The sequence below is a fragment of the Diospyros lotus genome, chromosome 12 (assembly GCF_014633365.1).
Source record: "Diospyros lotus cultivar Yz01 chromosome 12, ASM1463336v1, whole genome shotgun sequence".
Classification (NCBI taxonomy): Eukaryota; Viridiplantae; Streptophyta; class Magnoliopsida; order Ericales; family Ebenaceae; genus Diospyros; species Diospyros lotus.
Window position 1 is genome coordinate 9,293,285 of NC_068349.1, and position 27,560 is coordinate 9,320,844.

At 38.6% G+C, this 27,560-nt stretch overlaps 1 protein-coding gene across 3 annotated transcripts; it reads right to left on the minus strand.

Moving 5' to 3' along the window:
- Nucleotides 1-1,613: 1,613 nt before the first annotated feature.
- Nucleotides 1,614-27,548, minus strand: LOC127786598 (tobamovirus multiplication protein 2A). 3 transcript variants are annotated; one of them, XM_052314091.1, is made up of 8 exons: nt 27,387-27,548; nt 26,580-26,859; nt 16,108-16,207; nt 15,129-15,209; nt 14,947-15,051; nt 2,954-3,166; nt 1,919-2,043; nt 1,614-1,835 (listed from the first exon to the last, which is right to left on the minus strand). In XM_052314091.1, exons 2-7 carry the CDS (start codon nt 26,810-26,812, stop codon nt 1,936-1,938), a joined length of 840 nt encoding a protein of 279 aa, XP_052170051.1. In that variant the 5' UTR covers nt 26,813-26,859; nt 27,387-27,548; the 3' UTR covers nt 1,614-1,835; nt 1,919-1,935. The 3 variants fall into 3 exon arrangements, with proteins under 3 accessions (XP_052170051.1, XP_052170050.1, XP_052170049.1); XM_052314090.1 differs by having other exon boundaries at nt 1,614-2,043; nt 26,580-26,856; XM_052314089.1 differs by having other exon boundaries at nt 1,614-2,043.
- Nucleotides 27,549-27,560: the final 12 nt, after the last annotated feature.

Here is a 27,560-nt window from a genome sequence, read left to right on the forward strand (position 1 = left end):
AAGCTTTGCAGGATCCCACTTCATGGAAAAAGCCAGAAATCTGGGTGGATAAGTAAAAACCAAACTAGTTCACGTGTGAAATAGTTGTGATGGCCCGCACCCAAACGATATTAATTTCTAAGTTGTCACTCATACTACTTGTAGCATAATAATGCGGAGTTGCTTAAAAATGTTAATTGAAGATGATTTTAAATTCTTAAATCTAAATAATATACTTAAGCTATTCTTAATGAGTATTGTTATTAATCTAGTCTGGAGATGAATTTTCAGTTTAAATGATATGTAATAAAAAGGTGCACAATAAATATTAATACTGTTATTTTTTTATTGATTAATGAAAAGATGTCACTTAATCTAAATGAATAACATTTTTTAATAGACTATCCATATAAATTGGGCCCGGAGAAAATGCACACAAAGGTGCAAACAGAAACCATGATGAAAGATGGGAAAGAGAGATGAAAATAAAGTATCGCATCAAGAGAGGGGGGGGTGGGGGGGGGTGGGGGGGGGGGGGGTCCATAGCACTATCCGTGGCCGTGGGCGAGGATAAGCGACAACCATGCAAAAGACCCTCTTTTCCAAGGTTGATTGTGAAATGGGTTTTAATCAGAGCCATGAACATAAGGTAGCAGTGGAGAAGCAAGATGGATGGGGCTCAACCCTGTGGCAGTCATGCCGTGGCAGTTTGTTTGTTTTCGCTATTCCAGAGGTGGTGCCTCCGATCCAGCGAAGAGGTCACTGTAGTCTGTTGGTTGGTGACGTAGCTTTTTGGGTCAATAAAAATGGAAATGAGAATTTTCTTTCGTTATAATATCCTTTCTTGATTTTAAGATACAAAATAAAAGGAGGAAAATATGGGAGAAGATAATTTCTTTATAGTCAAAGGTCATTCCTTTGAGAACAGGACTGAGTTGTTAGTGCACACATTATACTAAAAAATTAGTAATATGATTCAATCTTAACATATACGTACATGATGTTACAAATAATTTTGTTTGCATAAAACTAAAAACTCCCATAATAATGCTCTCCTACTTCACATAATAGGTTATCCATACTCTGATGACCCTGTTTATTTGACTACCTCACTCTTTCTCCCTCTTTCTTTGTTGGTCAAAGCTTTAGTTTGATGTTTTCCTTTTGCCGTCGTTTACTCTCAAACCTTTACTTCTGACGTCTCCCCTTTACCATCATTTACCCTGTTTTCAGATGTCTATTGTCACTCAAACCTTTACTCTGTTTTAGAAGGTATACTGGGGCCGGTTCATCCAATTCCTAGTTCAATCTTTTGGATCACTAAATAATTGACCAATATTTAGGCTTGAACCGAATTGCTCGCCGGTTATGAGTAAAGGTTTGCCTCAGGAAGTGTCCTCCCTTTGGCACTGTCTCATTAGAGGGGTTATAGCTCTACATGCTCTGCACTGCAATTAAGAGAGGACTAGCCAAGCCAAGCTATTTTTACCAACACCAGATGGAAAGCAAACAATCAACTGGCAAACAACGAGTTACAACTTAAAAACCAAAAAGAGAACTCCTCGGTTGCAAACTGAACAATATAGACACCACTAGCCATTGGATACTGTTGAGATAACCAAAACGGGGCAGTATCAATGTCAACATTTCACAAGGAAATTCATTTCACTAGTCTTCAATTTCCTGACACAAATTCTAAAAATCAACTTCAATACATTAGCAAGCCTCAATCCCGAACCTAACATTTAAGTTTACACCAAATGATAATGCATTTGAAAATATTCCATTCTGAAACGAAGTTAAAGAGAGGGGAAACATTAAGTATAGCCCTTGAGAATCCGTTTTGTACAACAAACCTGACAAAGGAAATATATTGTCATCTTAAGATACAAAATTCTCACACCAGCCACTCGATGAAAATCAGTTATAAGAAACCAACCAATTTCAAGAGGTTGACTACATGACAGTGCAACGACTCCTTTCCTCTGCTGGCTGTGCTGCTGCTTGCGGGTGCCTGTTCGGCTCGGATGGGTTGTATGTGAATTCAGAAGTATCAAGCCCGTACTGGTTTTACACGCAGAGAAAATCAACAAAAGTACGTAAGGTTTGGCAAAAGAAACGACTCATAGAGGCAGAACATGATGATTAATCCACTTCCGATGACAGTCAGTACATCAATCAGAGGTGTTCATTAAATAATCTTGTATAAATGCAACTTGATGGTTCAGAAACAAATAAAGGGCACCAGAGATATCACTTGACTGCACCACTAACAAACAAAGGGTAACACTAGCGCAGTAATGATTGTTTTACCCAAATTATCAATTGAGTCCTCTAGTTTCTAATAAGATGTCATGGTTATAACAGATCTTCAGACTAGATGTTAAGAGAATTCTATCAGCTTAAATTTTTAAAAAAGTGATATGTAGGGAACCATAAGATTCTGAGTGTAGTTCCTATGAATACAAACAGATTGGATTGGTGCAGAGGAAAATTAAGAACCCTGCAGATAGGTTGGGCCATATGAAAGTTTGAAAATGGAACATGGTGAGGAGTTTCATGAAGGAAAAATTCTTATCATATGAATGCAGTGTGAGAGAGGAGAAGAGGAAAATTAAGAACCTGGAGACAAGTTTGGCTAATACTTTGGAAAATGAAATATTGCAAATGGACTATGGTGAAGAGTTTCATCAAGGAAAAATTCATATCATTAAGTGCACTGTGAGAGAGAAGAGTTACCACTAATTCGGTGTTATGAAATTCAAAAATAGGGCATAACTAATGAGCAAACATGATATGATCTGCTAGCGAATGATACTTCAAAAACTTCCATCCATCAGTTTGAAAGACATTATATATTGTGTAGGCCTTCATCGCACTTCCCATGAGGATCACTTGATAAACTCACAAATACTACCATAGACTGAATCCCAAAAACATTTTAACATGGTAAGTGCACCAGAATAGATTGCACCTTTTCTCTCATACGTGCACTCCAAGCATCATTTCTGCCAGGACGCTGATCAAGGGGACCAGCAACAGGGACACCAGCCGCTGGAACTGGTTGCCTGTTGATCAATGGTTGTCGGATCTGTTGCCTTGAACCACCAATATATTCATCATCACTGTCATATTCTGCTGGTCTATTTGCAGCTCTTACAATAAGAGCTAACAAGAAAAGAAGGGCCTGCAATTACATGGGTAGTCAGTAGAACTATAGGCATTAGCAGATAAAAAGTGCATGAAGAGCTTGATTTCTCAATCCTACTGCCACAAAGGTTAACATATAGCATAAGAAACTGTTGCACTTGTATTCATCTAAAGCAACATTTAGCATCCACAATTAATTTGGAGTTCCATCTGAAAAGGTGAAAGATTCTACATTGATGATGAACCTGACTACAATAAAGGAAACATGGAGGTTCATTAGGCACAAAAAAAAGAGCACCAAATTAGAAAAAAAATAAGTGAAGGCTATTTGAGATGGTCGAAATTGTTATGTTGCCCGCATTAGGCAACATAACATTTGCCCGACGCGAGCAAAATCAGAGGGGAGTGTGGGCCCCAACCCCAGGCATGCTTGCGTAGGGAAAACCAGACACAGGCAACAGAACAAATCTCTTGAGATGGTATGATTACATATAGTATAGTACAAGTAATGTGACAGTAAGGATTGCCCAGTACAAAGTCATAGAAACTCATTCTTTTGGATTGAATTCAATACTAGAACAGTAGAAAATCAGTGTTTACAAAGATTGCAGCAATTTGCTAGAATGTGTATAAGCTAAAAAAACAATCAATCGGCCTATTCGAGAGGGACTTATCTCTCCCCACGACTGTTGTCCAAAATTTTCCTACCTCCCTCTCTCCTTTCCCCTTGCCTTTTATACCTTCTCTTCATTCCGTTGCAGCCACGTGAATGAATATTCTTCCCCAAACCAACTTTGGACTCTTTTGCCCCTGAGTTAATTTCCTTGGCTACCCCTGATTCCCCCCCCGCCCCCCCTCTCCTTTTACGCCTTTGATAGGTATGAATAACGGAGGTCCTAACATTACCCCCATCCAAAAGACACACCTTGTCCTCAAGGTGGAACTGTTGTTGTATCTGATGGTAGGGCTCCCAAGTTGCCTCCAGGGGTGGCAGCACCTTCCATTGGATTAAAACATGAAGGCTTCTCAAATTCTTAATTATGTTCGGCCTTACTCCCAACAGAAATTCCGGCTCCACCTTCATCTCCAGCTTGGCACTGAACTGGATTGGAATTTTTGTCGTCTTTTCCACTACTCCTTCCGCCTTGCGAAGCTAGGAGACATGGAATATGGGGTGGATCGCACAGGAAGGTGGTAGGGACAGCCTGTATACCACCTTCCCGATCTTCTTCTCCACAGCGAAGGGCCCATAAAATTTCGATGACAGTTTCTCGTTCACCCTAGCAGCCAACGTCTTTTGTCTGCAGGGGCAGATTTTCACATAGACCAATTTGCCGACCTCAAAGGGCATGTCTCGTCACTTTTTATCTGCTATATCCTTCATTCTTGCCTGCGCTCGCCACAATTGGGCCTGTAGCTCCTCCAAAACTACATCCTACTACAGCAACTATTGCTCGATTATTGAAACCGTCGTGGTCCCTTTCTCATAACGTAGCAACGGGGGAGGTTCACGCCCATAGACTATCTAAAACAGAGTTAGTTTTGAGGAGACATGATAAGAGGTATTATACCAATATTCTGCCCAAGGAAGCCAACTGCACCACGCCTTGGGTTTGGAAGAGGAAAAACATTGGAGGTACGTCTCTAAAGTGCGATTTAGGACTTCAGTTTGACCATCAGACAGAGGGTGGTATAAGGTGTTTATGTTCAACTAAGTGCCTTGCAACCTGAATAGTTCTTCCCAAAAATGGTTGACAAATATTTTATCCCTATCGGACAATCTTCTTCACAAAGACACCTGTTATGCTAGCTGATGTAAATGGGTGCCTTCAATAAAATGTATGTATTTACTGAGTCGATCCACCACCACTAAGATAGAATCCCTCCCCATTGATTTGGGCAACCCTTCGATGAAATCCATGGATACATCTTCCCAAATTTGACGAGGGATTGGAAGTGACTGTAGCAACCCTCCCGGCAACAACACCACATTTATTTTGCTGGCACACAAGGCAAAGTCTAACATATCGCTGAATGTCCCGCCTCATCCCCATCCAATACACATTGGCTGATATCCTCTTATAAGTCTTGAGAAACCCAGAGTGGCCCCCAATTTGTCCATCGTATCCTTCCTTTAACATCAAAGGAATGAGAGTGGAGCCCTTAGGAAGATACAATTTCCCTTTGTACAGCAACTGTCCATCCACCCATGCAAACTCGGGTTTGTTAGTAGGACCTTCTAGCACTTCCCTAATAATTTCTTGAAGTGTCTCATCTTCCTCAACCTCCTTTTTAAGCTAGTCTAGCTGCAATACTCGGGGAATGATGAGGGTCATAAGCGCAACAAGTGAATGGAGGCAGGAGAGGGCATCCGCAACTCGATTCTCCAACCCTGGGCGATATTGAATCTCAAAATCGTAGCCCATCAATTTCACAACCCACTTTTGGCACTTCGGACTGGACTGACTACCCGCTGTTCCATCAAGAATTTAAGGCTTCGCTAATCTGTTCTTATAACGAACCTTCGCCCCAATAAATAATGTCTCCACTTCCTCACAGCAAAGACCATCGCTATTAACTCCCTCTCATATACTGACTTGTTTCAACTATTGGGATTTAGGGTGCAACTGAAGAAAGCGATAGGCCGCTACCGCTGCATCAGGACTACCCCCAATCTATGCCCCGACGCATACCGGCAATTCTGTCATCGCCCTTTTAAGAGATTGGAAAGTGAAGAAATCGATTCTAAGACTGGAATCGAATGCTTAATTAACTGAAACAAAGGGAAATAAATATACAAGTCTTCTACCTTAGGTTGGAGTCTATTCCATGTACAACATATCTGATAAATTTAAATATAAACTAGCTATCTCTAGATAAACTAAATCAGCTTTATCTTATCTCCTAAATATTAGGTATTTTTATCTATACAGCAACCAATCTTCAAATCTTCTTATCTTATCTTTAATCTCGGCTTATCAACTTTAATCCTCCATTATCTCCACACTCCCCCTTAAGCTGGGCCGAATATGTTGTTCAAGCCAAGCTTGTAGCTCAATTCGTCAAATATTCTTCTTGGCAAGGCTTTAGTGAGAATATCCGCCACTTGGTTGTTAGTAGGAGTATAGTTTGGCTAAAATGGAGAAATGTATCGGGGGTGTTATGTGATGGTAAAATCCCATTAAAATTGAAAGGAAAATTTTATAGGACAGCTATAAGATCAGTCTTGCTGTATGGCTCAGAATGTTGGGCAGTCAAATACCAGCATGAGCAAAAGACGAGTGTAGTGGAGATGAGGATGTTAAGATAGATGTCCGGACATACAAGAAAGGATAAAATTAGAAATAAAGTTATTCGTAATAAGGTAGGAGTAGTGCCAATCGAGGAGAAGATAAGAGAGACTAGACTAAGATGGTTTAGTCATGTGAGAAGGAGACTAAGAGACGCTCCTGTGAGGAGAGTTGATGAAATGGAACAATTAGTCACAAAAAGAGGTAGAGGTAGACCCAAGAAGACTTTGGGAGAGACATTAAAATTTGATATGAAATATATGGATCTAAATGAGGATATGACAAAAGATAGAAATACATGGAAGTCTAGAATTCATGTAGTCAACCCCACATAGTGGGATAAAGGCTGGATATGTTGTTGTTGTTGTAAAGTGTCTATCAATCTCCACATGTTTCGTCCGATCGTGATAAACTAGATTTTTAGCAATACTGATGGCCGACTGGTTATCACATAACATCTGTACTGGCTCGATCATATTCACTTGTAATTCTTGTAGTAGTTTTCTCAACCATATTCCTTCACAAAATCCGTGTGCCAAAGCTCTAAATTCAGCCTCTGCATTACTTCTGGAAACAACTGATTGCTTCTTGCTACGCCAAGTAACTAGGTTTCCCCATACAAATGAACAATACCCAGAAGTTGATCTTCTATCCAAGATTGATCCGGCCCAATTAGCGTCACTAAACTTTGATTCCTCGGTCTTCTATTTTTCTGAACATTAATCTTTTGCCAGGAGTTAATTTCAAATACCTTAGGATCCGATAAACTGCTTCCAAGTGTTCTTCTTTAGGGTCATTCATAAATTGGCTTACAATGCTTACAGAGAAACCAATATCAGGTCTAGTTGAGATAGGTATATGAGTTTTCCCACTAGTCTTTGGTATCTCCTTTTGTCAACTGGAGTACTTTCTTTGCCAATATCAAGCTTTGTCATAGATTCCATAGGAGTCTCTGCTGGTTTGCAACCCAACATTCCTGTTTCATCAAGGAGATCCAGAATATACTTCCTTTGGGAGACTGAAATTCCTTCTTTGGATCTAGCCACTTCCATGCCTAAGAAATATCTTAGACCTCCAAGATCTTTAATCTCAAATTCCCTTACAAGTATCTTTTTGAGGCTTTAATTTTCAATAATATCATCCCTTGTAACAATGATATCATCAACATATACAATAAGAATTGATATTTTACCTTTTGAGGAGTGTTTGATAAATAGAGTATGGTCGGTTTGGCATTGGTTATATCCATGCTTCTTGATTGCCCTTGTAAATCTCTCAAACCAGGCTCTTGGGGATTGTTTAAGCCCATATAATGATCTCTTTAGCTTGCATACCTTGTTTCTTGTTTGGTGAGATTCAAATCCATGAGGAATTTCCATGTAAACTTCCTCTTCTAGATCTCCATTTAGAAAAGCATTTTTCACATCTAACTGATGTAAAGGCCAATCCAAATTTGCTACTAAGGATAGCAGAACCCTGATAGTATTTAGCTTTGCCACGGGGGCAAATGTCTCCTGGTAGTCAATACCATAGGATTGGGTGAAGCCTTTTGCAACTAACCTGGCCTTGAATCTGTCAATCTTTCCATCCTCCCTGTATTTTACCGTAAAGACCCATTTGCAGCCCACTAGGCTTTTTTCGAGAGGCAAGTCAGTGACATCGCATGTCTCATTTTTTTCCAAAGCCTTGATTTCCTCAAGAACAGCCTCTCTCCATCTAGGGTGTTTGAACGCCTCTTTAACATTGTTGGAACCTGCACTTTGTTCAAATTAGAAACAAATCCACTGAATTTTGGTGAAAGCCCCTTGTAAGAGATATAATTTTGTATGGGATGTTGTGTACATGATCTTACACCCTTTCTCAAGACAATAGGCCAATGTAAATCATCATCATCAATAGATACAATTTCAGTATTCTCACCAGTCATTTTCTTTCCTCCATCTGCCGGAAGAATCGATTCAGCCTCTTGGACAGTCCCAGAACATGTTAGGGCCTCATTCTCCTTAGATCGAGGTTGTCTTCTAGAGTAAACTTGAAGTTCAGTGGTAGAATTAGGAGATTCCTTGGTAGGAGCAGCAGAATGGTCGTTAGAGGAGATAGAGGTAGGTTCGGGGGGCTACTCATATTGCTGGCTATCAATAGAACTTTCCCAAAACTGATATTCTGAAAAGGAATCTTGAGTATTCTCTCCCTGAATATTAGTTTTGGGGTAATAGGGCTGATGTTCAAAAAATGTGACATCCATGGAAATAAAGAATTTTTGAAGCAATGGAGAGTAGCATTTATAGCCCTTTTGATGAGGAGAATAGCCGAGGAAAATGCACTCGAGTGACCGAGGCTCAAGCTTGCTTCTCAGATGGTTATGAACATGAACAAATGCACAACAACCAAAAATTTTGAGAGGAACATGGGATAGAATCCGAGAGTGAGGAAAGAGATCGATCGGAAGTTGGCTAGGGGTTTGATATTTTAGGATGCGTGAGAGCATTCTATTGATTAGATAGGCAGACGTTAGGACAGCCTCACCCCAAAATTTGGAAGGGACATTAGTAGAGAACAACAACGATCTTGCTACTTCTAATAGGTGTCGGTTCTTTCTTTCAGCGACCCCATTTTGTTGGAGGGTATCAACACATGAGCTTTGATGTATAATGCCTTGTTGGGATAGGTAATGACCAAGAATAGTATTGAAGTATTCTTTGCCATTATCTGTTCTCAAAATTTGAATTTTGGTATGAAACTGCCTTTGCACCATTGAATGAAAGGTTTGGAAAATGGTGTCAGCTTCAGATTTGTCATTCATAAGGAATACCCATGTGAGCCGAGTATGATCATCAATAAAAGATATAAACCAACGTGCCCTAGTAATGTTTCTAACCCTAGAAGGCCCCCACACATCACTATGAATCAGGGAGAAAGGTGAAGATGGAGTATAGGGTTGGTTAGGATAAGTGTTTCGTATATGTTTAGAGAATTGGCAAATTTCACATTGTAGAATATGAGAATCTTTATTCTCAAATAATGAGGGAAACATTTTACGAAGATAAACAAAATTAGGATGGAAGCATTGTTATTGTTGGAATGAGATAAACAAACTGATGGTTTAAAAAATGAATAATTACTGGACTGAATAAGTTTACTGCTGGAATGAGGAGTCCCTTTAAGTATGTAAAGGCCGGAACATGTTTTAGCACTGTCAATCGTCTTCCCTGAACTCCGATCTTGAAATTCACACAAATTTTGTGAGAATTTAACCACACAATCATAGTTAGTAGCTAATTTGCTTACTGATATCAAATTGCAATCTAACTTGGCACTAAAAGAACTGATTTTAATATCAGATTTCCATAAATTTCCAATGAACCTCTTCCAGCAACCTTTGACTATGAACCATCTGCTATCCTTACCATCCAATCTTGCTTGCAAGGTTGAAAATTAGTTAGTAGATCAATGTCTCCAGTCATATGATTCGAAACCCTTGAATCAACAATCCATACAACAGGAAATTCACTTTTTGCAGTCAAAACATGTAGAGATTTACCTTTAAGAGCTATAGAGCCGACTGCCAGGTTAGAAGGCTGAGAGATCTGGGTTTTCCCAAACATATTTTGGAGCCATTCCATCTGTTCTTTACTTAACAGATTTGGTGCTATGGTTGCTGCAGTTTCCTCTGTTGAAGCTAGTGTCCCTCTACTCCTTTTTTCATAGGCTAGCTTCCAGCAGGAGGCTTTCCATGAATTTCCCAACAAGTATCCTTAGTGTGTCCACTCTTCCGACAGTGGTCACACCATGGTCGATTCTTCTTTTGTTTAAACTGAACTCGCTCGCTGCTGCGAGTGACCAGGGCTGATTGTTCCAAAGTTGGACTTGTAGATTTGAGCATAACTTTCATACGCCTCTCCTCCCTTCTAACTTCAGCAAAAGCCTCTCTTAGGTTTGGCAAAGGCTTTGTTCGAAGAATCCTGCGAGTGACCAGGGCTGATTGTTCCAGAGTTGGACTTGTAGATTTGAGCATGACTTTCATACGCCTCTCCTCCCTTCTGACTTCAGCAAAAGCCTCTCTTAGGTTTGGCAAAGGTTTTGTTCCAAGGATTCTTCCACGAACTCCATCTAGGTTCTTGTTTAGACCTATAAGAAATTTGTACAGCCTCTTCTTTTCTACAATCTATTTGTATGTAGCTGCATCTTCTGTACACTTCCATTGGATAGTGTCACACTTATCCAATTGAAGCCAATATTTGTTGAGAGAGTTAAAATAATGAGTAACATGGGAATCACCTTGCCTAAGGTCATCTAACATGCTCTCAAATAACTCTGAGGTGTTTTCAGCATGTGAGTAGGCTTCCTTAGCCGCCTCCCAAATCTTTTGTGCAGAATTATAAAGTAAAAAATTCTCACCGATTTCGTTGGTCATTGAGTTGATGAGCCAAGACATCACCATGTTATTTTCTATCTTCCAAACCCTATAACCTGGCTCATCTTCTCCTGGCTTGGTTGTGGCGCTAGTTAGGTAGTCATCTTTTTCCTTGCTGCAGATAAACATCAACACTGATTGTGACCACTGAAGGTAGTTCTGACCATTGAGCTTGTGCCTGATAATTGTGAACATGCTGTTATTATCAATGGTTACAGCATTAGTATTTGGATAGGGGATGATCTCGGTGGTCTTGCTTGCATCAGTGGACTTGCTGCCTCCGCCAGCCATCTTGATAGGAGATTCTGGTGTCTACGGGTCAAAGAAAGAAGTTGGTTGCTAATGGTTCTGCAATGCCGAGAACCTGATAGCAGCACTGATAATCAGGAGGAGAATAACTCCTGCTCTGATACCATGAAGAAATCGATTCTAAGACTAGAATCGAATGCTTAATTAACCGAAACAAAGGGAAATAAATATACAAGTCTTCTACCTTAGGTTGGAGTCTATTCTATGTACAACATATCTGATAAATTTAAATATAAACTAGCTATCTCTAGATAAACTAAATCAGTTTTATCTTATCTCCTAAATATTAGGTATTTTTATCTATGCAGCAACCAATCTTCAAATCTTCTTATCTTATCTTTAATCTCGGCTTATCAACTTTAATCCTCCATTATCTCCACAGAAAGCCTGCTCCGTTTCCTCAATCCCAAGAGAAATTATCCTTCTGGAGGCGATTTATCAATGGCCATGCAAGCTTGCCGTAATTCCTTACGAACCTCCGATAATACCCCGTAAGGCCCAAAAATCCTCGAAGTTCTCACAGTGACTTGGGGTTAGGCCATTCCAACATCGCTTGAACTTTAGCATTATCAGCAGCCACACCTTCTTGGGAGATGATGTGCCCTAAATATTCAATCTCCTGCTGCCCGAACTTACACTTCTTGGCATTAGCGTACAACTGGTGAGCGGTTAGGACCCCTAATACACATCTCAAATGTTCCTTGTGTTCACTCATATTCTTACTGCAGACCAAAATGTCATCAAAAAACACCAAAACTAACCGTCTCAAGTGCTCCTTAAAAACCTCATTCATCAGGGATTGGGAAGTGGCGGGTGCATTTGTTAATCCAAACGGCATGACTAAAAATTCATAATGACCCTCATGGGTGCGAAAATCAATCTTTGAGATGTCATCAGGTGTGATTCGTATCTAATGATATTCCAATTTCAAGTCCAGCTTAGAAAAAACAGCAGCCCCATGTAATTTGTCCAATAACTCTTCAATGATGGGAATGAAAAATTTATTGGGAATTGTTACCTTGTTTAAAGCCATGTAGTCCACACAAAATCTCCAACCACCATCCTCCTCCTTGACCAGCAACACAGGACTGGAAAATGGGTTGATACTCGACCTAACAAGACCTACTACCAACATTTCTCGAACCAGTTTCTCAATCTCATTTTTCTGGAGATGGGGGTAACAGTACGGTTGTACGCTTACCGAAGGGACTCCAGATTGCAACATAATCATGTGATCCCTCCTCTGGTGCGAGGGCAGCCCACACGGCTCCTCAAACACCTCCTTAAATTCTGCCAATAGCTCCTGCAAATCCCTAAGAACCACCTCTTCCACCATTTTGTCCTCAGCTATCAAACTCACCAACTCTAACAACACTCCTCCTCCATTTTCTCGGAACGCCTTTATCATCGACTTCAAGGTTACCAATGTTTTGCTAAGGCTGGGGTCCCCAGTGTTACCGTCATACCCCCCGATCTAAACTTCATAACTAATGAGTCCCAATCTACTTGGGCCTCCCCAAACGTGGCTAACCACTTCATTCCAAGAATTACATCTGAGTTTCCCAACTCTAATGGTAGGAAATCCTCGACTACCTCAACCACTTGCAGCATTAGAGTAACCCCCTTACAAACTCCAACCCCTTGAACAGCCATGCTTGACCCCATGATCACTCCAAAACCTCTCATTTGAGTTCGAAGCGGCCCAGCTTCTGCACCAGTTCAGCAGCTATGAAGTTGTGGGAAGCCCCACTATCAATTAAGACCACCAGTTCTTGGCCATCAATTTCTCCCTTGATCTTCATGGTCTGTGGAGGTGTTAACCCCACTACAGAATTTAGGGATAGCTCCACCACTTCCCCCATTTTGACTGTCTCTTGTTTTCCGTGAATTCTCCCCTGTTTTAGCCTCCTCTGTTTCTTCTTCTCCCTCTTCCTTTTCCTCATAGATTACCATCACCTGCAGCTATTTGTTCTTACACTTGTGCCCCACCAAGTACTTCTCATTGCAACGAAAACACAGACCCTTCGCCTGTTTGGCTTGCAATTCACTCTCACTCAGCCATTTCAAAAGAGGGTTGCTCCACTTACCGATGGCTGGTGGCCGATGTGAGGAAGCAGGGCTAGTTGTCGCCGAGTTCGACAGTGTGCCAACTGGGGGTTTGTTGTTGGGGTGGAAAGGGTCAGTACTTGAGTTGGGCCTAATCCAAAATAACCTACATGGACCACTTGATTCCTCTCCTCAATACATTAGGCTAACTCCATCATTTGTTCCAATCCGGTCGGCCGCAGTACCCTCATCTCCACCCGGATATCCGGCCTCAAGCCATTTATAAAATGACCCTCTAGAAACATTTCTAACAGCTCTTCAAGCGGCGAGGCTAGAGTTTCAAAACAAAGGCAGTAGTCCTTAATGGACCCCAACTGCCTAAGCGCGAGGAACCTCTCCTCTGCGGTGCCTTCTTGAGTCGATCGAAAGCGACTTACCAGCATCGCCTTGAGCTCCTCCCAACTCCTCACATGTCGTCGTCATTGCTCCCATTAAAAGCAGGCGAGAGTAGCCCCTTCAAAGCAGAGCGCCGTCAAATCCAGTTTATCTACATCAGTCAATCAGTTTACTATGAAGTAACACTCTGCCCTAAAGACCCAACCATCATGATCATCTCCCTCAAATACGGGCATCTCCAAGCGTCAACTTCTCATCTCCAGTCTTTCAAAGCCCTCGGTCACACCACCTTTGTCCCTCGCCCTTTCTCCCAGCACCAGCATCTCATCCACTGTAAAAGAGGAACCCATGGGTATGTTCTCATCTCGTTTCCCCTTCCTATCCTTATCCTGCGCTTCCCACTTCTCTATCAATAAGTTGAATTGGTCCAACATCATTGTCATGTTCTTCTCTATGTTTTGCATCTTCTAGAATTCATTCCTCATGGAATCCAACCCGACTTGCAATCCCTCCATTTATCCTTTTATCTATTGTTGATAAGTCTCCAATCCTCCCTCCAGCTCCCCCACTCTCTCAAAAACGGATATCCCCATGGATCAATGCTCTGATACCAGACTGATAGAAACACACTCTTTTGGATTGAATTCAGTACTAGAACAATAGAAAATCAGTGTTTACAAGGATTACAACAATCGCTAGAATGTGTATAAGCTAAAAAAACAACCAATCGGCCTATTCGAGAGGGCCTTCTCTCTCCCCACGACTATTGTCCAAAATTTTCCTACCTCCCTCTCTCCTTACGTGAATGACCATTCTTTCCCTAACCAACTTTGGACTCTTTTGCCCCTGAGTCAATTTCCTTGGCTACCCCTGATTCCCCCCCTCCTTTTATGCCTCTGATAGGTATGAATAATGGGGGTCCTAACACAAAGTAAGCATTCTAAAACAAATAAAGGAAGACAAAGGAACCATATATTGAATCAGTATAAGATTACATAAGTCATACATGAAAGCATGGCTTCCAATAGAGCCAATGGGAAGGGGGGGAAATCTAAGTAGCTTTGCCTAGTCATTTTGGGACAAAGGCTTCTTCAGTTGGCATTTTAAAATAGTAATTTAATATCTATGTACACATATATATTAGGAAAGTATTTTGATGCATGTGCAAGCAAAGCTAAAGAAAACCAATTCCTCATTGTTTATTGGAGTTATTTCAGCAGGTAGATCTGACATAATATTTAGGAAAAATATGCTTATGTATATATAATAGATGAATCGTTGCTCTATGAAATGTGAATTAGATCCAAGAAAAATAAATAAATAATAATTATATCTTGAAGAGAGACATCATCCTTTGCTTACCTCCAAAACAACCACCCCAAGAGCAACCCATTTAACAATTTCCCAGTTTTCCTCCAAAAAATCATAAATTGTATCAAAGACTCCAGTTTTATCTGTTGGAATTTCCTGAGGCAAATAACACTCAGTCAGATATGCTAATATATTATACTGAAACTCAAAAGGTAAGTGAGGATGATAGTCACCTCCTTCCACTTTTTGTCAAAAAAGATGAAAGCTGCACATCCTAGTTCTACCAAGATCAGCAAGATCACTAGAACTGAGTACTGTCTTGACTTAAGGAATTCATCCTTGCATCATCATTCAGGCACAGACAGAGAGTAATGCTTAGCAGTGTAACCACAATACACAAGATCCCATAAATCAGGCTTGGGTTCTACATTCTACGTTTCATTACAACAGCAGATTAACATAGGCATGTTTAACAAAGATAATTGTTATATTGCAATTTAACTGATACACCTGATACAGAAGAATGATGAAACAGGATCCATGTAGCAAACCCTGAACCACAAAGAGTTTGAAAAATGCTTAGCAGAGTTGAAGACATTTAATGAAGATTAAGGTAGTGCATCATCAATTGAGAGCAAAAGCAACCTGTTAAATAAACTCGATTACAGGTGCCAGATGCGTGTATGCAGCTAAAGGACAGCAAGTTATTGATAAAAATGGAATTCTTGTTTATTGTTAAATAGTTTTTTTTTTTTTTTTTTTTGCATAGATATTAAACTAGATGTACTGGCGTACATTTCATTCTTTACCCAAATCTCAAGTATCCTAAATAAGTAAAGGAAAATAAAGATGTGAACCCCAATTCACCAACACATAAGAGTCCCTGATCTTGCAAGGCTCCATATAACAACTCTCATCAGCAGAGAAAGAGTACTAAATTAAACCTGCTTGACAAGCTCAAAACCTATAACTAATTTTATGTTTTCAATAAAATAATAGGCAAAAGCCAAAGTGAAAATGAGTAACAGACAGTAGGCCATGACTCTTTTCCTATGACGATGGTGGCATGTCAAGTTGGCAGGCATAACATGACATCATCGCAGTCATATCAATAATGCCTGTGGTGTAGATGTCCTATTGTATAGAAACTATGTGATTTTGGTTCATGTTACTACAGTTGTGGATTATGGGGGGCATGAATGATCAGGATACACAAGTCAGGCAGCATCCGTTCCGTGTTGCCGCTCCAATACAACCAAAACAAGATATTACAAAGAGGACAACGCCGACACCAATAAATAAATATATGAACCTGCAAAAACATGAAGGAAATTAAAATTCAGTATTTTTAAAAAGACTGAGATACATAGCAGCAACCCTCCCCCCCCCCCCCCCCCCCCCCCAAAAAAAAAAAAAAAAAAACCAAAAAAAAAAAAAAGGAAAAGAAGCACAAATAGACATAAACTAGTGAGTATCATGAATCTAGCCAAAAGAAATGACAATAGCCCAATTCCTCAGGCAGTGTATGTCATGATTCTTGCTTCATGGAAATAATTCAATTAGAGAACTATATCATAATAAGCATCTCATTTTGAAGCAAAAGGTGCCTATCACATAAGAACGGGGAAGTAAATAATGTAAATAACTATAGTCGTATTGTAGCATCAGAGAAGTTCTGCAAGTCAAGTACTTGGACCCCAAAAAAAAAATGTGGCAACAAAAAGTAGAGACTAGCATTTCCAATCATCTTTCCCAAAATTAAGCCCTAAAAAACATGCGAAGAAGAAAAATTTAACTACACACTGCATATCTCTAGTCAATTTACTAACTAATATATGATTGCAGTTGATATTTGGAACATGTAAAATGGAAGAAAGTGTTAATCCTAGCAGTTTAATATCTCCTTTTCTGGCTATACTAGTCAAACCGCCATCTGCTACTGCAACTTGGGCATTATCATTACATTTCTCATATGTAGAAAATAGGGCGGAATAGCTGATCATATGATCTGATGCTCCTAAATCTATAATCCACATATTTTCAGAATTCCAATGAGATAACAAGTAGAAGTGAAAATTACCCCATTGAGCAACTGCAATACTAGGGACTGTATGTTTAGCTTCTTTAGATACCTTGGATTGAGATAATAGATTTTTCAAAATCTCCATTTGTTTTGCAATAAATGGAGGAGTATTGAAAGGTTTCTCCTTTGCTGGAACTGATTCAGTCATATAGGCCACCTTAGATTGGTCCCTTTGATTCTTTGATTTCTAGGTTTTCCATGCAGCTTCCAACAAGTCTCCCTGGTGTGATTAGGTTTGTTCCAATAATCACACCATAGATTCTTGTCTTTATTCTTTTGATTTTTTTTTAATGGAATGGACTACTACCAAAGCAAAGTTTTGAATACCTATATCCAGAGGAGATGAGTTGTTAAGCATCACCTTCTTACGGTTTTCCTCTCTTCTAATTCCAGCAAAGGCCTCACGAATGGAGGGAAAAGGTTTAGAACCTAGGAGTCGGCCACAAACTTCATCCAATCCTTGTTGAGTCCATGCAAAAAATCAAACACTCTTTCCTTCTCAAGCATCTTAACATATTTGGCACTATCTTCATAATAGTGTCAGCTTATCTCATAGAATAGATCAATTTCCTGCCATAATGATGTTAGAACATTGTAATATTCAGTCACTGACATATTACCTTGTTGAGTAGTCCTGATGGCTGATCGAATCTCAAAGCATTGTGAGGTGTTTTCGAGGTCTGAATAGATTTCTTGCACCACTGTCCAAATATCCTTTGCAGTTTTGTAGAATAGGTAAGTCCTTTCTATTTTTGGCTCCATAGAATTTATGAGCCAAGCCATTACAATAGAATTCTCAGCATCCCAGGTTGAGAAGTTAGGTGTTGTTTAAGGAGGCATGGGAAGAGATCCATCAAGATAACCTACTTTTCCTTTACCTTTCATTACCAACAAGACTGATTTGAACCATTCCTGGAAATTTGTCCCATTCAATCTCTATTGGGTAATTTGAAGGCAATGGAAATCAAGGTTTGAAGGGATGGAAGGCATAGACTGAGATGGAACATTGGGGATCAAAGAGGTGGCAAAAGGATTATCAAAGGAAGGGGTATTATCTGCCATAAGCACAGGGACCAGTAAGTTTAGATAAGTTAACCGGAAGGTAAAGAATCAGCCAGAAGGTTGCTGGCTCTAATACCATGAACAAAACTGAAAAACAGTTGACTGAAGCAATGTTGGAAGAATACTCGATTAGAGAGGAAGAAAAAAACTTACCTAATGAAACGGAAAACTGCTTCAATACCTTATTGAGCATATGAATGGGTATCTACAAGAATTCTTCTACAACATCTCCTGAAAAACAGGAAAATGGAATATCTTTAAAGGATAAAGTTTAGCACTAAAGCTGAACTTATCACTTGAAATCAACTGCCTCCTTTTTCTTAGGAATTTACCTCTTTATCAGTTTAATTTTTTGAATCTTCCCTTATCTCCAACAAACCTATCTCTTGGTCTCATCTGTATTCAAATTTATCTCCAACCAACCTTATCTCTTGGTCTCATCTATATTTAAACTTTTTGATTTGACATTCCAACAGTTTTAAACCTCCTTTATTCCCTGCCATTGTGGATACTTCCTCTTTAGTTGCAGCAGTGGATACTTATTTACAGACTCGCCAAGAATTACTGGAACTTCTTAAATGGGAGCTAGCCACTGCCCAAAATCGAATGAAGCAGTAGGCAGACAGAAAAAGAAGTGAAAGGGAGTTTGTTGTGAGAGATTTGGTGTATCTCAGGATTAAACATCCTCTTATCAGAAAATTTTTTTCTCATTCTAAGTTGAGTCCCAAGTATTTTGGACCTTTTCCTATCATTGCTAAGGTTGGACCTGTTGCCTATGGTTTGCAGCTGCCACCTGATTCTAATATGCATGCGGTTTTTCATCTGTCCTTATTGAAGAAAACTATTGGATCTACTTTTACTTCCAGTCCTACTTTACCTACTCTAATTTCAGCTGGAAATTTCAAGGTGGAACCTTCTGTCATTTTGGACAAGAGAGTGACCTACAAGAACAATCTTCCTCTTACACAAATATTGGTTCAATGGTCCCATCTACACCCAGAAAATAATACTTGGGAATATTTTCCAGATTTGTTCAATCTATTTCCCCATGCTGCTCAGCTTCTTTGCTTTCTTGAGGACAAGAAAATTTTCAAGGGTAGGGAAAATGTCAAGCTCATAGGGCTAAAGTAGGTTGTAGGGTTGTATTTTGTATGTCATTTGTAGCAGATTATTTCTACAAAGGATCAGTTACAACCTGTAACTGATTTGTAACTGTTGATTGGTTAGCTATATATAAAGCTAACCAACCTGTTTGGAGGATGAATCAAGAATTGAATTCAGTTTCTCATTTCTCTCTAAAATCTCCTATCTGTTTCTCTCCGTTTCTTTCTTCCATTCTTCCTTCTCATTTCTATCCTGAAAACCCTAGGTTCAAGACAAGGTCATATTGGACAATAAAATATCATAAAGATTACACAAGCAATTGAGGAAAATCATCAGGGTCCACCAGGCCAGCAAGCCAACTTGGTGCCATATCATCTCCAAGTCTCCCCCATTAGCAGCCTTATGCCTTTGCTGCAGCTTCACAAGGCATGACAATTTTGCAATGCGTCTCATGTGGTAAATTTACTCAGCAAGGCTAACTGTAACATGGATTGCATGGACATAGCATGGAGGCCTAAATGGAAGGCCTTGGCATGCGTCACTCTAGATTAAGTTGGAGTATACATGTAATGATAAATTGGAATTATTATATTTTAATATCTAATATTAGGATCATAGTTGTCCAAAGCCCACCTAGGCTCAAGTAGGGTTGCAATCAAACCAAGCCAAGCCAAGCTTCGCTCAGCTCAGGCTCGGTTCGACAAGCCTGAGCTCAAGCTCGAGCTTGATTAACCTGAACCAAGCTTGAACTCGAGCTCGACATGGGCTCAAGTTTGAGCTCGCCATGTTAGCTTGGGCTCAACAAGCTTTTGGCGAGCCCAAGCATGGACTCGAGCCCAAATTTGTCAGAATTATGTTTACAAAAACCTGATAATCTGATACGCAGATAATCAAAAAAATATAACTTTAAATCGAACCTAATAATCAATATATCCCAATAGTAAACTAGGTATTAATTGATTAATCTTCAAATCGCAACATATCTTATTATCAACACATTTTAATGGAGAAAGTATATTAAAGTTTTGCATTTAGTTTCTTATCATCAAAACATTCTCAAAATCAAACTCAACCAAATTTAATGATATTATTATAATAATTTAAAGTTTGATAAATTTATGTTAAATAATACTTTTATAAAATTATGAATAAATTTATTAATGTATTTATAAATAAGTCTATTTATGAGCTATTCGCGAACTTCTAATTGAACTTACTTGCGAGCCTCTAATCTAGTAAGTTGAGCTTTACTGAGCTCAAACTCAACTCGTTTACAAATCGAGTTTCAAAGTTAGGCTCAACTTAACTTGTTTACTTTAACGAACAAACTCAAATAAACTTTTATCGAGCTGAACACCGAGCCGCTCGTGAATAGCTCGACTCATTTACAACCCTAGGCTCAAGGCTCAACTGAGGGCACCCAGCTCTAAGGTGCATGTGTTACCTTGAGGAGCAACGTACATGCCTTTTGCGCCTATGCCATAATTTTTTGCTTTTATTTTTTTATGGACTTGTTAAAATCTAACCGATAATAACTAGGAAAAAAATTAAAAGAAATTTGAGAAAATAATAAAAACACCCTATTAGCTATCTAATAAATGATTAAATGTGCACCTCGCATCTAAAAGAGCCACACCTACACCTTGTGCCTAGGCTCCAAGCATTCTTGTGCCTCAAGCCGCCTTGAACCTTTGACAACTATGATTAGAATTTAGCCTTTATTTAAACTTATTATTGAGATTTCTTGATTTGAATACAATTGCTAAATATTCCCTTCTTGAAATTCCTCTCCCTCTCCCTCTTCTCTCTCTTAGGTCTCTTCCTTTCCCATACTTCTTATTCTTCTCTTTTTCACCCCAATCTCTTCTCCTCTTCTTCAATCTTCAACAAGTCCCTATGCTATCCTACATCAATTTGTAGATATCTCTTATTTTATGTTTAGGTCTCTTCCAAGTTGTTCGTTAGTACTTGGGGCCCCATAAAATGTGATGCTTGAGTAAAATAGTGACCATAGACACGTGGCTTTCTTGAGCAGAGTCAACAGCCAACAAGATGCTCATCCTGCAAAGTGAGTTGAAACTTGATGGTATCAAAAGGAGAGAAGTCTCCAAATAAAAGAACTAAGCCACCGACCCCTAACAAAGACATGTTGCATCCTGCATACTTTGTTGAGAGTAAAAATAATAATATACTAGCTAAAGTTTTTAGATAAGATGGTGGTTAACAATTTCAGATGGTATCAGAGAAGGCAAAGGTGGTCCTAAATTCAAATTTCACCACTAAACAAATATTTAAATTGTGGCGTATGTTTGGACCAGTTATGCAGATCCTAAGTTCAAACCTCACCACTAACTAAATATTTAAATTGTTGCATATGTTTGGACTAGTTATGCACTGAAGCCTAGCCACATGTGAGGGTGCATGTTGTGAATAAAAATTATAATAAAAAAACAAAGTTAACTCTCTATCGACTAACTTCAGCTTTTAAATAAGATGATGGTTCACAATTTAACAAACTTTTCATATTTACAAAGAGATTTCCACATCTCCACCTAAGCATCTTAGAGGATATTGATGCGACTAGTAGAAGAGGCTACAAAACTAACATGATGTCAAACAACATAGATTCCTCAAAAGTGGCTCCTCTAAATCCCTCTATAGTGACCCTCCTCCACCTTCGTCTAAGAAAGCACCTACCATCAGCATATTGGAGACTTTGCTTCATCACCTTCAACTTTTCAAGTCTCTATAATTTGGCACCTCAAGAGACTACCTCAACGCTTCCCATCCATCTCTAGTATTCTCCATCGTACTTTGCTAAAGGGTTCCACCAACTAAATCACTCATTGGCAAACATCCAAGTCCACAAAAAACTTTGGGGGAGGGGGGGGGGAAAGACAGCAGAAAGCATGTACTTCAAGAAAAATTGCAGCAAGAAATAAGGAATTAGAGAATGAATACTACTTCATTGAGCTATTACACACATTAATTAGAGTCAGATCTATATTACAGCTTCTAATTGAGTTCACTTCAATTTGAGAAGTCGCCATTACCTTCTAGATTCCCTCAAAATCACCCCATAAGTAAAGAAAGAACATGAAAACTGCCATTGTTCTAGTCACAACCTCCATTTGATGCCTATAACAAATAACTACAATTATTTGATTCGGCTCAATTGGAATAAGTATAAGCCACGACACCAGCCAAATTGTTGCAGGATACCTTAGCGCTTTTTTTTAATTGTTTTTCCTAAGTCTTAGACAAAAAATTGAGATTTATAAATCCTCAAATCAGCTTTCAATCAGATTGAACTGAACAAAGCCCTCATAAGACTAATAATGATACCATGGTTGTAAAAACACACCTGGGCACCAAAAAACCCAAACATGTAAGATTATGCCCAAGACTAGAGAAAGTGTACCATTTTTAACTGTTAATTTTGTTATAAATATTGCCAATTTATCTCCTAAGATCATAGTTCTGAAAGGCGCGAGGCGCAGCGAGGCGCAAAGGGTCCTGGAGCCTAAGGCGCGAGGCACGCTTTTGCGAAGCGAGGCGCACCTTTTAGAAAAAAAACTAAAAATCTTGTAAAATCATAAAATTATCAATAATAACACATGCATATCATTAATGTTTCATTATCTTCAAATTCTAAACTAACAACATCAAAGTTAATTCATTCATCATACAATTTCTAAACTAGAAACATCATCAAAGTTCAAACTTAAAGTCTCAAACTCAAACAAGTACCAACCATCATGCAAAGTTCTAAACAAACATATAAACACTACAAGTCCACAATCAATACAGAAGTTTTAATCATCATCATCATCATACCCTTCACCAAATTGAAAATCATCATCTTACGGTGCCATATTTTGCTCATCCCTGATTCCCTGTTATTTTTCTTCTTTTGCATGTACTCTCCAATCTCTTGTTTTATTGATGGAGGACATTTTGGAATAGCTTTAGTATTCTCCACAATCAATAAACACTACAAGTCCACAATCAAGAAAATGCTTTCATTTTGAAAAATGCTATTTTTCTAGGTCTGGAAGATTAGCGCATTTCTTCTAAGTCTGGAAGATTAGGGCATTATAAGGAGACATATAAGAAAATGTTTTCATTTTGAAAAACTAACTCCCGGTATTTTGATAGTTAATATTCATTGTTGTTAAAATGATTTTTAATGAATTTTTCAAGAAATAGTAGGTATGTATTTTGGGGGTGGTAAAATCGCTAAATCCTGAATTTGTACTAAAATCAAAATTCTATTTTCTTATTGTTATGGATTTTGATTTTTTAGATATTTTTATTGAATCCAAATGGGGGGTACTTTCTTATTTACATTTATGTATTAAAGTAAATGGAAGGTAAAATATAAATAACAGAAAATGTGGACATTTACTTAAACTAAAGAAATGTAAATAAGTAGTGATGTATACATGCTGAAACTGAGAAGAGGGGATACTGGAGAGGAGAGAAAGAAATGATGCAAGCAGGATGCAGGCGCGGTTTTCATGAGGCGCGCCTAGGCGCGCCTCAGCGCCTCACCTTGCAAGGCGCGCGCCTTGCAGAAACCGCCTCACCTCAGCCCAGGCGAGGCGCCAAACTGGCGCCTTAAGGCGCCTTGCGCCTAGGCGCGCCTTTAATAACTATGCCTAAGATCCTTGATAAGTTGAGGGACATCAGAAAGGTGATCGGTGAGGCACTTAATCACATTCATAGCCCTGGAAAAACCTAAGAAGACACCATGTCAAAGGAAAATAATGAGCTGCAACAGAAGGAAACAGCCAGTCAACCCTACCACTGCAAGAGAAGACAAACTGCTAAGAATTTGATCTTTTGCAACAAACCCCCTCAACAGAATTTCTATAGGCCATTAGTCAACGTTCCTCTTCGATCTATATTATGCTGAGAACTCTCTCTCTCTCTCTCTCACACACACACACAGATTTTTTTGTTTTTAAATGCAGATACCCAAATCTTTTCGTTCTCCTTCTCTCTTGCGTTTTCTACTTGAGCATTTTACATTTGAAAGAATTTGATCTTTTGCAACAAACCCCCTCAACAGAATTTGTATAGGCCATTGCTCAACGTTTCTCGTCGATCTATATTATGTTGAGAACTTTCTCTCTCCCTCTCTCTCTCTCACACACACAGATTTTTTGTTTTTAAATGCAGATACCCAAATCTTTTTGTTCTCCTTCTCTTTTGTGTTTTCTACCTGAGTATTTTACGTTTGAAGCCCTTCATTCTCCACTCCCATTTGTAGAGAAAATAATAGTTTTATTCTCCATCAACTTTCATTTTCTTCTTACAGCGTGCTGACTTTTATATCTAGTTCGACCACACAAGATGTTTTAGCAAATTGTAGTTCAACATTTTGATGGATGGATTTTTCCTCTGTAAAGCTTTCTTTAGCTATCTGAATTTGGAATTTTCTGCTATTTGCCTTTCTTCCAAAGGTTGAACCTTTTATGCCCTGTTTAATTCATTTGCAGCAACAATGTGGCATTTTTTGCCTTCTATTCTTTATTGTCATAAATTGGATGAGTATTAGAAATGTATTGCTGCTTATGCATTATTTTCTCTTCCTCTCATTGCAATCCTGTGACGCACTATCCTTTCAGGGAAATTTGCATCATTATTTATATTTTTTTATGTTCTATGGAATCTATCCAGTATCCATCATGCACATTGAAGATGTGCCTTACTTGACTTAGACTACATGCCAGCTAGTCCATAATTTTCAAGAGACCTTTCAGCCGCAGTGCACCTTGAACCATTAATATGATAAACAACATCGTACTTTTAGTTGCTATAATATAGACAAGGGCATTCAGTGCACCTTGAACCATTAAAATGATAAATAACATCGAACTTCTAGTTACTATAATATAGACAACTGCATTCAAAGGAAATAAAAGGGCATATTGAATTCAACAAGAGAATAAAAAACACTAATTGAAACTAATAATGTCAAATTCTACAATTTTATTGTAAAATAATATCAGATAACAAAGTAATAAAAACATTATGTACTTATTCTCAACATAACGCTCTTCTTCTTTTTTTTGGAGAATAAATATTTTTAAAACAGCTGTTCTTTCTTCTCTTGGACAAGTTTTCCCCATAAGAGGACTGGAAAACAACTCTAAAATATTTTATTCCATCTCTTTGACAGATAATCCAAAACTGAAAGCAATGAGTCAGATGCTTCTATCAAGCTAAGACTGGCATAGATCATTGTAAAAGATATCAGTTCAACATTAGTGAAATTGAATTTTACTGAAAAGGTCCAAGATAATCACAGAGACTTGCATAGTGTTTATACATCAAGCAAAAAGGTGTATTAGGATTCGTAGATAAAATATTGAGATTTTTCAACTATAACTGGATCAAATTAAGGATGTTTACTAAGCTCTTGCGTCTTTACTTTTGTGATGGATAAACTCACAAAGCCCATCCAAAAAGAGGTATCTTGGTGTGTGTTACTTTACTTATAGGCGATATTACCTAAATATATGAGACAAATGAAGATATAAATATTAACGTTGACTTGTCGAAGAACACCTTAAAATCTTTAGATTTTAAATTGAGTGGTAAAAATCAAATATATAAAATCTAGGTTAGACAATATATAAATTTGTGATGATGGTGGTGTAATTTTAATAAAAATAAAAGTGTGGACAGTGTTGTGGTAAAATTAAGATCAAGTTATTTCTAAAAAAAGGTCAATTTAGATATCTTAGATCAAATGTTCAGAGAGAAAGAAAGATATACTTGCAGATCAAGGTAGGATGAGAAAAATGGAGAAATGTGCCCAGCCTTTTATGCAATCATAAAATTACTTGAACAGTAAAGAAAAATGTTATCAAACAATTATAAGACCATCTTTATTTGTATAGTTTAGAATGATTGACAATTAAGTGCCAACATATACAAAATATGAGCCAAATTAAGATGAGAATGTTAAGACAAATGTGCAGTTATACAAGAAAAGACATAATTAGAAATAAAATTATTTCGATTAAGGATAGACTGGTGCTTGAAGATAAGATAAATAATATACAATTAGAATAGTCTAAAATTGTGAAAAGAAGACCAATAGATGCACGTGTAAGGCGAGTGAAAATAATGAAAAAAAAAAAAGTCTGTAACAAAAGAGATAGAGGAGGCCCACAAACAGATTTGGCTTGGAAACACTTAAGACATGAGATGGGATATAAAGGGCTTGCAAAATATATGGCATGGATAATAATGATTGGAGAACTATATTCACGAAACAACCCCCACATACTGAGATTAAGGATTGTGATGCCGTTGCTATTGTATTAGTCTATTCATATGAAAACATGCAAACTAGTTGCTATCAGCAAAAGTGTATAGACACCCAAATGCACAGACACATTTAGAAGGGAGGGCGCAATACCATGCTTTTGGGAGCTTATCAAATATGCTGCTTGACAGGGAGATGGCCATGAGCATCGGACGGCCAAGCTGTACCACATCATCGCTTGTGGGTGCCTCACTAAAATCATCAGACTCTGACTTTTTGTACTCCACAAACAAGTAGATCCCGTACCCCACAACAGCCAGACCCGCAAGAGTCAACAAGAAGTTCAAGAGCTTCAACAAGCATTCCCAAAACCCTTTGCAGGCCATGCCTTACTCAAAAATTCACTTCAGTGGGAGTGCTCGCAAAGACCCTTCTAATTCACCAAAACTTCATTTCAGTACAACAAATATTAATAACCCCAATAATTTAAAATCTCAAACATAAAAGCCCCTTCTCCACCCCAACCCCAACCCAACTGCTCGGAAAGAATTGAAATGAACCATATTACTGACCAGGTCAAACAAAATGAACTGAGCATGGATTAGGGCTAAAATTTGAGTTCAAGGTGATAAAGCATACGTATGCATATGCGTGAAACTTTCAAAGAAAATTCCTTCCCGACTATTAACCTAAAAAATAAAGAAACTATCACTTTAATCGGGGCATATAATTCCGATATTCTGAACCTCCAATTCTCCGATCGCCAAATTCCAACTCGGAACGATCAAGAAACTCCTAGAATTACCTTTTTGACATCCGAACTCAAAGCTCGAAATGAAAATTATTTGCAAATCAAAAGCGGGAAAAACACGAAAAAGCAAAATATATTAAATACGGAAATCTTGGCATTGATCGTGGGAAAAAGAGCGATGAATGGACGGAGAAAGAGAGAAAACTTACAGGCAAACGACGAATTCGAGCCTCTGGGATTCGAGATCAGGCAGTGATGTCTGGAGAACAGGAATTATGGAGAAAAAGGTATGCCTTCCTCCTTTACGCTTTTATTAATTTCTCTCTGTTTGTCGCCAGCTGGGCATTGGGTATGTGATTCGGGCGCCCCCCCCCCCCCCCCCC

Bases quoted from the DNA above. Each gene is read 5' to 3' on its own strand.
- LOC127786598 (XM_052314090.1), bottom strand. From the start codon at position 26,812: ATGGCCTGCAAAGGGTTTTGGGAATGCTTGTTGAAGCTCTTGAACTTC. The intron at 15,052-15,128 runs GTGACTATCATC...TATTTGCCTCAG, and splicing joins TTGACAAAAAGTGGAAGGAG to GAAATTCCAACAGATAAAAC. The intron at 2,044-2,953 runs GTGCAATCTATT...GTGTAAAACCAG, and splicing joins GTGCACGTATGAGAGAAAAG to TACGGGCTTGATACTTCTGA.